The sequence below is a fragment of the Fukomys damarensis genome, unplaced genomic scaffold (genome assembly GCF_012274545.1).
Source record: "Fukomys damarensis isolate Sample0158 unplaced genomic scaffold, DMR_v1.0_HiC HiC_scaffold_37, whole genome shotgun sequence".
NCBI classification, from domain to species: Eukaryota; Metazoa; Chordata; class Mammalia; order Rodentia; family Bathyergidae; genus Fukomys; species Fukomys damarensis.
This window is the reverse complement of record NW_022900949.1, coordinates 6,757,508-6,770,687: the sequence shown is the minus strand read 5'-3', so window position 1 is coordinate 6,770,687 and position 13,180 is coordinate 6,757,508. Positions and strand designations below refer to the sequence as shown.

The 13,180-nt window shown below is 51.6% G+C and overlaps 1 protein-coding gene across 3 annotated transcripts; it reads left to right on the top strand.

Annotated features, from left to right (window-relative positions):
* Nucleotides 1–1,586: 1,586 nt before the first annotated feature.
* On the top strand, nt 1,587–12,948 carry Ecsit (ECSIT signaling integrator). Of its 3 annotated transcripts, none has more exons than XM_010634736.2 (8): nt 1,587–1,669; nt 6,555–6,682; nt 8,342–8,768; nt 9,282–9,505; nt 11,708–11,765; nt 11,848–11,996; nt 12,088–12,193; nt 12,455–12,948. In XM_010634736.2, the coding sequence occupies exons 2-8, from the start codon at nt 6,587–6,589 to the stop codon at nt 12,697–12,699; spliced, it is 1,305 nt and encodes a 434-aa protein (XP_010633038.1). In that variant the 5' UTR covers nt 1,587–1,669; nt 6,555–6,586; the 3' UTR covers nt 12,700–12,948. The 3 variants fall into 3 exon arrangements, with proteins under 3 accessions (XP_010633038.1, XP_019064649.1, XP_010633039.1); XM_019209104.1 differs by having other exon boundaries at nt 1,595–1,665; XM_010634737.3 differs by lacking the exon at nt 1,587–1,669 and adding an exon at nt 1,849–2,086.
* The last annotated feature ends 232 nt before the right edge of the window (nt 12,949–13,180 follow it).

Sequence of the window (13,180 nt, the reverse complement as noted above, 5' to 3'; positions counted from 1 at the left end):
AAAAAAAAAAAAAAAAAAAAAAAAAAAAAAGCCCAGGATGATTGACAGAGGGTTGCAAGGAGAAGACAGAAGTTGGCACAGAAGCTAGCGAGGTCATTCAGCTTGTTCTGGGTTTGCAGAAAGATGAGAAGGCGGTGGCTGTGTGAGTAGTTAGCAGGTCAGAAGATGCCACATGGAACTTGCTTATTTATTTATTTGTTGAAGAAAGGGTCTCTCTATATAATAGTTCAGGCTTCCCTGGACCTCACTACAAAGCCTAGGCTGACCTCAAACTCACAGCAATCCTGCTGCCTCAGCCTGCCTGGTGCAGGGATGAAAGGCAAGCACCACCACACCTGGCTGCTGAGTTTTCAGAAACTAAAATACCCCATATTCTGTCACTCCAACATCGCAGAGACACACACACAGCCCTACAGACACAAGCATGTACAGAAACGATTTCCCACAGGACCCTCAGTGTGGGTAGCCAGGGAAGCCAAGCCAGACTCCATGCCCTGCCTTTTGGGGAGGGAGGCAGGGGCACTGAAAGAGAATCCCCATAATTATCCATATTGTTCTTTTATGGCTGTTCTGCATAGGTTAATTCAAAGTGCATAAAATTCTACTAAAGCTCGTGATGTTGGAGCATACCTCTATGAAGGCCCAACTTCTTGGGAGGCTAAGACAGGAGGGTCACTGGATTCAGGAGTCCAAACCAGCCCAGGCAACATATGGAGACTGTGGCTCAAGCAAAAGTGGGGGAGATACATAAGAGGGAACAAAAAAAAAAACTATACTTGTTAAAAAAATTAAGTGTATTATAATTGGCTCATCTCGAAGGTGACACCATCAAGGCACAGAGATGGGCTAAGCATTCGCGAAGAACCACAGTGCTGGATTATCAGGCTTTGTCTCCTTCACACCAGCGTGGTATCTGGGAGCCTAGAACTGCGGCGCACAGTGAGCACTCCGTAAATGTTTGTCGATCCGGGGATGTAGCTCAGTGGAGCTCATGCCTGCCTGGCAGGCTCAAGGTCCTGAGTTCAATTCCCGGTAACAAAAAACAAAACAAAGCAATACATGTGAATAAACTCGGGCCTAGGATTTCGCTCCGAGGCGCGGCGCCTGCCTCGCAAGCACGAGGTCCTGAGTTTTATTCCCGATACCGAAAAAACAAAGCTTGTCGAGTGAATGAATGAATCCATACCCCTGCAACTTTTTTATTTTTAATTTTTTTTTGGTATCAGGCATAGAACTTGGGACCTTGCGCTTCCAAAGCAGGGGGTGGCACCACTGAGCTAAATCCGCGGCCCTCCCTCCAACTTTTAATAATTCATCTCTGCATTTCAGGTCAGATAACTAGGGCCCCTGGCTGGACTCACTGGCCTCCTAAATCCACTTCACACTCAGGAAAAATCCAACCCCCTCCGTCCGGTCGTCCCGCCACAGTTCCCAGATTTACAATCCGCTTGCCAGGTTAGGAGCATGGCTTTTCTCTGAGGAGGCGGGACTAAATCCATCTCTCATTTCTATTGGTCATATCCTCTTGTGGGCGGGACCTATCAAAATCGGCTTTCTTAATTTGCTGTTTCCCTGGTGACCCGTGACCCGGAAGCTCTATGAGCTAACATGGCGGCGCCCAGGAGCAAGATAGAGCCGGCCCGGGTTTCGCTGCTGGCCCCTTGAGTAGGTAGGGCGCACGTGGGAAGGTGGACACGAACCTGTGGGGGCTGGGACGTCCCGTTAGGGACCTGGCAGCGCGGCAGGGTGGCCTCAGAGACCCGGCTGCAAGATCGGGGCGCTGTGACCTTTTGGGGTGCGGGGGAAAAGGCTGCCCGCTTTGAGCCTGCTGTCTCGCTGTGGTAAAGGCATAGCTGACTCAGAGGGCAAGGCTTTCGCACGAGATCACACTGAATGGCTGCAGCGAGGAGGGAATTGTGAACTGCTGCTTACAGCCTGGGAGCTGTTGGATTACAGCTGTCTCAGGATGCCGATTATAGGCGTTTTGTAGAAATTTAACCGCTTATTCGCAGTCATTTGACACTTATTGGGCAGTTTAACCGTACACCTGGCGCCGCCCCAACTGCCGGAGATGGCAATGAGAAAGGTAGAAGAAATCTGTCTCCTCAGACAGCCGGACGTTGAATAAGTCAGAAATAAACGGATGGTTTCAGAATACTGATAGTTGCCAAAAATTCATTAACCTGAATGAGAAAGGGTCTTATTTTATTTTATTGAGACATAGTCTCGCTGTATAGTTTAGGCTGGCCTCGAACTCGAGGCAGTCCGCCTGCCTCAGCCTGAAGGAAAGCTTTCAGGCTGCGAAAATGAGGAGGTGGTCAGAGAAGAGCTCTTTGTGTTTTATGGTTTGGTTTTGGTTTTGGCTTTTTTGAGACAGGGTCTCACCATGTAGTTGAGACTGACCCGGAACTCACTAGGTAGCCCAGGCTGGTCTCGAATTCACAGCGATCCTCCTGCCTCAGCCTCCTGAGTGCTGGGGTTACAGGCGTGGCCCACCATGCCTGGCAAGAACTCTCTTTGGAATAGAGACCTGGAGGCCCAGAGCATCTGTGAGGAGATTGAAGGAAAAAAGTTCCAGGCACAGGGAGAAGAAAGTACAAGGGCTCTGAGACCAGAATCGACTTGTTTCAAAAACAGTGTCTCTGGAGCTGTCATTGCATAGCTTGGTTGATATTTCTCAAAGCTCTCTCTGGCCCTGGAGGGAGAGCTGATTGGGGTGCAGAAGCAGGAGGCTGGGTAGATACTCAGGAAAGTGATCGTGGGTGGGGGTGGTAGCCTGCAGATGGAGAGGAATGAGTGGGTGTATTTGGGATGGACTTGGAAGTTGTACTCAGTAGGACTAGTTGAGGGATTGAATGGAGAGGCGAGAAACATGATGGGCCTCAGAACAACTTCTAGAGCCAGGCATGGTGGTGCCACACCTGTCATCCCAGCAGTCTGGGAAGCTGAGGCAGGAGGATCAAAAGTTCAAGCCCATTCTGGGCAACTTAGCAAGACCCTGTCTCAAAAAAAAAAAATTTTTTTTTTCTTTTTAAAGGGCTGGGGAGTAAGTAGATCAGTATGAACGCCCTAGGTTCAATCCACAGTACTGAAAAAAATAAGACATAATAGTAAAAGAAATGACTTCTCCATCGAGGTCTGAACGACTAGAATGATGGCACAGAAGATAAAGTTTAAGCGGGTGTCGATGTGGCACAGGTCAGGTTGGAGACGGCTGGGTATGGGTCATAGCGGCAGCCAGGGTTAGGCTTGGAAACCAGTGTTGGTAGGGTTGGGGGATTTAGCTCAGCGGTTTGGTGGCTTGGAGTTCAATCCCCGGTACCAAAAAAAAAAAAAAATAGAAACCAGTGTTGGGGGCCATCAGCACGCAGCTCATCCTCACTTCTCAGACTAACACGTGGGAGCCACCTGCAGCTGTGGCTAAAATGTGGTTCTGAATCTGCTGGTCTGGGTTGGGACTGAGGTTTTTCAATTCTTATGTGCTCCGGGATGATGCCAGTCCCTGGGACACACTTTGATAAGCAAAAGTTAATTCTTTTTGGTGTTGTTGAGACAGGGTCTCACTATGTAGCCCAGGCTGGCCTTGAATGCACCTTAATCCTCCTGCCTCAGCCTCCCTAAGGCCGGGATTACAAACTCATGTTACCACACCCAGCTATAAAGGTTAATTCTTAATCTTAGCTGCAAAAAAGTCTTCATAGTGTTTTTAATGGTACTGAGGATTGAACCCAGGGCCTTCATACTGGGCTATGTCCCCAGCCCTTTTTTAAATTTTGAGTTCCAGTCTCACTAGGCCACAAAGTTTCATAGGCTGGGTTTGAATTTGGAATCCCCCTTCCTCAGAGGGCTGGGATTGTAAGTGTGCACCACCCATGCTCAGCTGAAAATCTGCATCTTAACAAGATCCTGCTATACAGTATTTGCCGGTGCCTTTTAAATTTTGAAGCCTTGCAGACTTAGAGAAAAAAGTGCATCTTGCTGGTTGGCTGAGAAAGGGAAATCGTGTGTCAGGAAGAAAACCCAGAACAGTAAGGGCTGGTGCTTGCTTGCTTAACACGTGTCCCATACTTCTGAGAAATGAGCAAGAGGAGACCTCAGAGGTAGCCACATGTCCTTCAGAAAGTGTTCAACAGGGCACAGGATGTACAGGGCTGGAGCAAGTCTTCAAGACTTTATGGTAGGCAGTGGTGTTTTATTTGTTTGTTTGTTTTGGGTACCAGGGATCCAACTTGGGACCTTGTGCTTGTCAAAAGTGTTGGCACCACTGAGCTAAATCCCTGGCCCTAGACAGTGGTGTCTTAGATATAAACCAAAAACATAGCACTAAAGAAAAGATTTGGACTTCATCTCATTAAAAAACAAAAAAAAATTTTTTTGGTCCATTAAAATGTTTTAATTTGAGTGGCTGGGGATTTAGCTCAGTGGTTCCACCACCTGCCTCCCAAGTGTAAGGACCTGAGTTTGAGCCCCGATACCAAAAAAAAAAAAAAAATTTAACTTGAAAAAAATTAAAATTCCATCAAAATTATTATTTTAATTGGCTGCAAATGAAAAATGTCAAGAAAGAGAAAAAGACCAAGTGTGGTGGTACACACTTGTCATTCCCAGCACTGAGGAGGCTGAGGCAGGAGGATTGCCACAAGTTCAAGGCCAGCCTGAATTACATATGAAGACCCTGTTTCAAGAAAATAAACAAACAAAAAAGATGTGGCACAGGCATTTGGAGGGTTGAGGTAGATGGATCCTTTGAGTCTAGCCATTGAAGAATAGCCTGGGCAACATAGGAAGACCCTATCTCAAAACTACAAATGAGAGAAAAAGTGAAAAGACAACCAACAGAGTGGAAGAAAATATCAGCAACTCCTAAGAGTCTAGTAGAGTGCCATACCCCTATAATCATACCACCCTGGGAGGCTGAGACAGGAAGATCTGTAGTTTGAATGCAGCCTGGGCAACTTGGTGACTCAACAAGACCTTGTCTCTTAAATAAAGATTTAAAAGTTGAAGGTGTAGGTCAGTGCAAAAGCTATAGGTTTGATCCCCAGTGCTGCCCACCCCCAAAAATCTGATATCTATCCAGAATATATAAAGACCTCTTTGGAGGGGGTTGGTTTTTAAAACAGTCTCATTATGTAGTTCAGCCTGGCCTTGAACTTCCTAAGCGCTGAGATTACAGGCTTGCATCCTGGTCAAAATATTCTAAATTAGATTGTAGTGATGATCGGTCACAGGACTCTGGATTATACTAAGAAAAACAAAACCTGGGGGTTGAGGTGTGGCTCGGGTAGGGTGTTTACATAGGTGCGAAGGGGCAGGGGTTCCGTCCCCTGCAAGGCCTGGAGGACACCGTCTGTCTCAGGTCTCCGCCAGCTCCGCCGTGTCATATCTTGGGCCACCTGATGCGGCGGATGCAGGGCTGGGGAAGAAGGGGGGTTGGGGCACACCCCTGAGCCACGCCTGGGCTCCACTGTGCCCAGCGCCGCCGTATTCAGGCTCCAGTTTCCACAGCTTTCCACTGTCCGTGTGGCCTGACCTGCAGGGCTGTGGTGGGGCTCGGGAGTGTACTTGCCTCACCTGAGGCAGGTCCTGGCCTCCGTGGCCGTGGCCGGTGTTGCCAAAATAATAACTTAATTCTAAAAAATGTAAACACATGGCCGGGGATTTAGCTCACTGGTGGCTGCACCTGAATCACAAGCCCAAGGTCCCGAGTTTCCTGGCACCCAAAGAAAAAAAATGTAAATAAATGTTTTTGGCAGTGTTGGGTGGGTTGTTTATTTTTTTGTTTTGTTTTTCTTTTGCAGGGCTAGGTACAAGCCCTAGCCTTACATATATACTCTACCACTAAGCTAAATCCCCACGTCCTTTTTTATTTACTTTTTGCTTTTGGTACCGGGGATTAAGCCCAGAGCCTTTGCACTGAACTAAATCCTGAGCGTTTTTTTCTTCTTCTTTTTTGGTACCGGGGATTGAACTCCGGTCCTTGCACTTGCAAGGCAGGCCACCGAACTGCTGAGCTAAATCACCGGCCCAAGGCCCTTGCACTTTCAAGGTGGCGGTGGCACTACTGAGCTAAATCCCTGGTCCTTTATTTGCACTTTAAATGATGATTTATTTCAAGGTCCCAAGTTCAATACCCAGTGTGTGTGGGGGGGTGTGATTTATTTGAGAAACAAAAGGGCAACAGAACATTTTATGAGCCTTTTTACATAATAAAATATAAGTTTAGAGCTGGGTATTTAGCTCAGTGGCACTGCACCTGCCTGGCAAGCACAAGGTCCTGAATTCGATCCCCAGTTCCAAAATAAATAAATAGGGCCAGGGATTTAGCTCAGTGGTTCCACTGCCTCCCTCTTAAGTGCAAGGTCCTGAGTTCAGTACCCTGGTACTACTACTACTACTAATAATAATAATTTAGGGCCTAAATAAATAGAAGTTTTGAAAAAAGTGATCCAGGAGTGGGGGGCCGTCACCTAAGCCCGCCTGGAGTCACTCAGAGCTCACCTTTCCGAGGCACCTGAGCAGTGCAGGCTGATGGTCCCTTCTCTCCTGACCAGGTGGCGACCCGACCCGACCCGACCTGCCAAGCATGAGCTGTGTGCGAGCCGTGCTGCTGGTCCAAAGCCTCGCTAGGGGCCGGGCAGGCATCCGCCGTGCCTCCCACCTGGGAACTCCTTTTCCCCAGGTAACCACGGGCAGGGTGACATTAGCGGGACGCGTGGAGAAAGGCCTGGGGTTCCCCTTCTTCCCCTTCAGTCTCCCCAAAGGAGCCAGCTCGTGTGGGCTTGGGGCCGAGCCTGTCATCCTAATACTCAGGATGCTGAGGCAGGAGGATCACAGTGAGTTCAAATCCAGCCCGGGCTACATAGTGAGACCCTGCCTCAAAAATGTAAAGCCAGGACGGGGGATGTAGCTCAGCAACACGGCATCTGCCTGGCAAGCACAAGGTCCTGAGTTCAATCCTTGGTGCTGCAAAAATAATAAAATAATAATAATAACCCGGCTGGTCTGCACTGAGGTTCGCTGGAGGCTCATTTGTCTTACGGGGTGTCGGCGCCCATACAGGTGAGGCTGTAGTCTGACCTTAAGGACCCAGGTGCTAAGTGGGTAACGGGTGACTGGATCGCTTCTGCTACGCTCGTAAAGATGGATACAGAAAATTGAACTTCCTTCCTGTACCTAGCCCTTGCCTTCCTGTTTTTAATGTCGTTTATTTTCTTTCCCTCTTTTTTTTTTTTTTCTCTTTTTGGTGGTGAGACTGGGCCTCACTGTGTAGCCCAGGGGCCTCACTTGCAGCAGTCCTGTCCTCTGGCCTCAGGCTCCTCAGTGCCGTCTCTCTTCCCTCCGCTCCTTTCCCCTCCCGTCTGCTGTCCTGAAACTTCATTTGGCGCTCACCTTGGCTCACACAGGAAGACCCTGCTCCATGGGTGTGACAGCTCCAGGGGCTGTGTGTCCCATCTCACAGCCATCTGCTCCCCTGGGGTACCTGGGCCATTTCCACTGCCGCCCGTGGGTGCCTTTGTACAAGGGTTCTGGCCCAAGAGCTCCTAAGCCATCAGATCCCAGTACCCATTTGGGGCTGGGGGTGGAGCTCCATGGTACAGGGCTCATCTGGCAGGCACAAGGCGCAGAGCCAGTGGTTCAAGTCCCAGTGATGCCCCCGCCAAGAAACCATAAATATGCCTGTGTAGCAGTATATTGGTGCACAATGGTAATTCCAGTTACTTGGGAGGCTGAGGCAGGAGGAAGATCACAAGTTTAAGACCAGCCTGGACAACTTAGTGAGACCTGTCTCAAAATAGAAAAACAAGGTCAGGGGATATAGCTCAGTGGCAGAGCATCCCTGGGTTTGGTCCCCAGTACCACAAAAAATAAAAATTTTAAAATGCTGGGCATGGTGGCACATGCCTATAATCGGAGCCTTCTGGGAGGCTGAGGCAGGAGTATCACAAGTTTGAGCCCAGCCTGGGCAATTTAGCAACCTCCTGGGTGGCAGTTTTACCTCCTGTTGCCGCCAGTGACTGACAGTGTTGTGTCCTCCACCTGGCAGGGCTGTTTTATCACAGGGTGTCATGGTGTCCAGTCCCGAGTTCTGTAGCCCAGGCTGGCCTTGAATTCACAGCAGTCCTCCTGCCTCAGCCTCCTGAGCGCTGGGATGACAGGCCTGTGCCCCCACTCCCTGTTCCCCAATCTGGGTTTGTAACCACAGCACCCCTTCCTCAAAGGGCCTTGGGGCTGCCAGATGAGCCCTGTACCACAGAGAGCCACCTGGCCCAGGAAGAGCCCACTATGCATCCCCAGGCCCCTGGAGGTCCCGGATTCGAGCAGCGCCCTCTGTCCCCAGGTGCCCCCTCTGGCCCTCCGGAGCCTCCACTGCAGCTCCGCACCCCACACCTCCGAGAAGTCTGAGAAGTCCCTGGTCCCTCGTCCTCCGGAGTCGGGGAAGAGGCTTGCAAAGGTCCCCGCGCCCTGGGAGGACCTGTTCCATCCGGCGCCGGGCGGGACCCGGGACAAGGCCAGCTTCGTGCGGGCCGTGCAGAGCTTCGAGCAGCACAATGTGCACAAACGTGGCCATGTGGACTTCATCTACCTGGCGCTGCGCAAGATGCGCGAGTATGGCGTGGAGCGCGACCTGGCGGCCTACAACCTCCTGCTGGACATCTTCCCCAAGGAGGTTTTCCGGCCACGCAACTTCATCCAGCAGATCTTCCTCCACTACCCGCGGCAGCAGGAGTGCGGCGTGGCCGTGCTGGACCAGATGGAGAGCAACGGTGAGGCCAGTGCTGGGAGCTCCTGGTACCGCTCTGTTGCCGTCTCGCACCCCTTTCCTCACTTTCCTTTTTTTTATTCGTTACTTTGGTTTTTTGAGACAGGACCTTACTACTTAGTTCAGGCTGGCCTCAAACTCACAGCAATCCTCCTGCCTCAGCCTCCCAAGTTCTGGGACTACAGATGTGCACCACATTGGTCTGAATATCTTTTTGTCTCATCTCGCTCGTCTTGCTTTTCTAGGGCTTTTCAAGTTTTCTCCCTCCCTCCCTCTCTCCCTCTCTCCCTCTCTCTCTCTCTCTCTCTCTCTCTCTCTCTCTCTCTCTCACTCACTCACACACACACACACACACACACACACACACACACACACACTGGGGTTAGAACCCAGGGTCTCAACAACTCTAGGCAAATGCTTTGCCCCTGAGCTGCACTCTGTAATTCACTCTCCTGCCTCCCTGTCCCAACTCCCGGCTTCCTGCCCTGAGGCTTTCACCCGTCTCTGTCCAGCGCAGGAGTGATGCCCAACAAGGAGACGAAGTTCCTGCTGCTGCAAATCTTCGGGCGCGGAAGCCACCCCATGCTCAAGTTGGAGCGCATGCGCCTGTGGTTCACCCGCTTCCAACACATTAACCCCTTCCCGGTGCCCCGCGACCTGCCCCACGGTGCCGTGGAGCTGGCCACACTCGGCCTGCAGCACATGGAGCCCGACCTCAGCGCCAGGGTCACCGTGTACCAGGTACCCACACCTGCACTGGCCTCCCACCCAAGCGACTGTGCTAAAGGAGCCCAGACCCACAGAGCCCTCGTGGATCCCTGTAGCCCTGCTCCCCACCACAGCTTGATGCTGTCTGCGCTCTGGATGCTAGCAGAGCATTTGCTGTCACCGGCACAAAGTCTCTGAGACCGGGACTTTATCAAAAGAAGAGCTTCAGCTGGGCTTGGGGGTGCATATCTGTAGACGGCCTCTATATTCCTAGCGCCTGGGAGGCTGAGGCAGGAGGATCGCTGTCAGTTCAAGGACGGCCTGGACTACATAGACCATGTGGACCGCGTCTCAAAAAAAGAAACAAATTTAGCTCAAGCAATCCTATGTATTGTATATATGTTTAACACGGTCACAACAGAGCCCTCACTCATACACCTCGGTGCCAGGTGGCTCTGAACCACCAGCAGCACAGGCAGCACAGGCAGGACTGTCCCCTCAGCTGGTGTGAAAGAGTCCCATCAGGTGATAAGAGTCCTGCATGTACCTCTGAGGGTTCAGGCTGATGGGAACTTGTGAAAAAAAGAAAATGATAGGCTGGGTGTGGTGGCACAAGCCTGTAACCCTCAGGGAGGCTGAGGCAGGAAGATCACCACAGGTTTGAGGCCAGCCTGGACTACATAGTGAGAACCTGTCTGAAAAAACAAACAAAAAGTTTCTCAAGCTGTGATGACAGGTATGTGCCACGACACGATGCCTGGCTTAACAGCCAGGATATTAATGTAGAGCAGGGAGTTTTGTTTGTTTTTGTTGGTGCCAGGGTATGCAACCCAGAACCTTGTGCTTGCTAGGCCAGCGCTTTCCACGGAACTGCATGCCCAGCTCACAGAACCTTTTACACACACGTGCCATGCCCAGCCTTTGCAGTGTTCACTTTTCCATGCCTGGGAGCGGTTGAGCCACCTCTGATCTCCCTAACCTGCAAGGGTGGATGACAGGCATTCCCACAGTTGTCCCGTCCCAGATTTCAGTCACACTTTGTATGCCCTGTAAAAAGTCAGTTTCACCCCCAGTGGGGAATTACACCTATAATCCCAGCTACTCAGCAGACAGAAGCAAGACAGCAAGTTCCAGGCCAACCAGGGAATTTAATGAGACCAGGTGTCAAAACCAGAAACCAGAGGTCAGGGGTTCTGCCACCTGCCTCGCAAGTGCAAGGACCTGAGTTTGATCCCCGGTACCAAAAAGAAAAAAAAAAAAGGGTTGGGGATATAGCTCAGCGGTATAGTACTTGTGCAAGGCTCTGGGTTCAATCTTAGTTCTGTAATGAAAAAAATTCAATTTTATTTTTTAAAAAGTCACATTCAGGGTATAAAAGTTAGGGTACAGGAGAATTCCTTCCCATCTTGAAACACTGTGGTATTTAGCCAGGTGGCGCACACCTGTAATCCCAACAATTAAGAAGCTGAGGCAGAGGATTGCCAAGTGTTCAAGGCCAGCCTGAGCTACATAATGAGACCCCCGTCTGGAAAAACCAAAACACTTATTTGATTCTTGGGTCTCCTTCCTGGGATGTCTGTGGTGTAAAATAATTATTATAGATATATTTTTAATTCAAAGCCCTGGGTGCTTATTCTGTGCTAGGCACTGTTCTAAATACTTTAGTGTCACCTGATGTAAGGGCTATTATTGTCCTCATTTTGCATGTGGAGAAAAAGGCATGCAGATACAGTGACTTGGCCAAGGTACACAGACTGACAGCCAGGATTTTGTTTGTTATTAAGACAGAGTCTCAGGCCGGGGATTTGGCTCAGTGGTTCTGCTGCCTGCCTCAATAGTGAGTTCCAGATCAGTCTCAACTACATAGTGAGACCCTGTCTCAAAAAAAAAAAAAAAAAAAAAAAGACAGGGTCTCACTATGTAGCCCAGACTGACCTCAAACTTGTAGCGATCCTCCTGCCTCAGCCTCCTGAATGCTGCAATTACAAGTGTGTGCCACGACACCTGGCTTAACAGCCAGGATATTAATGTAGAGGGCTGGCTCAAGGGTTCCAGCTATGTGAGCATCTTAAATGTGGCTTTGGCCAGTTCAGACAGAAAGGAGAGGATTGGTTCTGGCGAAGTGCAGGAGACCCAAGAAAGGTCTCTGGGTTTGCAGGTGTCCCTGTCTGTCCCCCTCTCCCCGGCCCCCCTGTAGGAGCTGAGGGTCACAGCTTCTCCCACTTGTCCTCACAGAGGCCACTGCCTGACGACGTGACAGATCCCGGGGATCTCATCCAGCCCCACATCGTAGGTGAGCCCCACCCCGCCCCGGGCAGCCAGGCCTCCAAGTCGGGTGTCCGACACACACACACGCACATGTGTCTCCACCCCAGGAATCCAGAGTCCTGATCAGCAAGACGCCCTGGCCCGCCACAGCCCAGCCCGGCCTCTCTTTGTGGAGGGACCCTTCTCCCTGTGGCTGCGCAACAAGTGTGTCTATTACCACATCCTCAGGGCTGACCTGCTGCCCCCTAAGGAGAAGGTAAGAGCCCAGCGCCTTCCTGGGGTATGGGGTGGACAGAGGCTGCCCGACCCTGGCCCCGACCCTGCCTACTCCGACCTCCCGGGGGCAGGACCTGGAGGAGATCCCGGAGGAGTGGAACCTGCACTACCCGATGAAGCTGGACTTGGACTATGCAAGGAGCGGTTGGGATGACTATGAATTTGACATCGATGAAGGTAAAAAGCAGACGTGCAGGCCTCGAGGTCACCCAGAATGAGTTGCGTCCTCCAGGGTCCCGGGCACAGTTCATAAGCACCCACACGTCTTGTGCCCCAGGCTTGCTCCTTCCCGTCCCCCGCGCCTTACAGAGCAGGACAGGCCCAGCCCTCGGCAGGGGGCGAGGCAGGCAATGGGAGGCAGAGGCAGAAGGCAGAGTATCGGGAAGGGCTAAGCAGAGGGCGCCACCGCTCCCACCGGACAAACCTCTCTCCCCACAGTGGAGGAAGGCCCAGTCTTCGCCATGTGCGTGGCGGGTGCCCATGACCAGGAGACGCTAGCCAAGTGGATCCAAGGCCTGCAGGAGACCAACCCAGCGCTGGCCAGCATCCCAGTGGTCTTCCAGCTGGCTGGGTCCACGGGGGAGCTCCTGACGGCCTCAGGACCAGAGGATCCACGCCAGTCTCAGCGCGAGGGCCGGGAGGAAGACGACCATCTGCAGCGACAGCAGCAGGGCCAGAGTTGAGCCTGTGTGCTGTGGCCCAAGAAGGCCGTGGACTGGTGTGAAAGCGCGAGAAGACCTTTGCGTGCACAGCAAATAAAATTTTTCTGCCTTGGGGTTGCCTTCCCTCCTCTGTAGCTATGTGGCATCCCCTCCCCAGGATCTTGGAGGATCTCCATTGGGTTCCTCCTACTCCCCAGGGTCTACGGGTCCTTCTGCCCTGGTGCTGGGCATAAACTTTATGCTTTCTCCAAACGAAGTTAGAAAATTTAACAAAATGAGGGTGCTGGAGAGAAGAGTCTGCGAGCATGCGCGGCTTCAGTTCCCGAGTCTCCTTTTGGCGCCACGGGGCAGCGAGTCCGTGAGAAATTTCCCAACGGCGCGGAAGATGCGCGCCACTTCCGGTCGGGCTCCTAACAACGGGGGAGGCTGGTAACCAGGGTGGGGGGGATGGCGGAGCGGGCGCCGGAGCCCGAGGCGGAGGCGGAGGCTGAGGCTGAGTCGG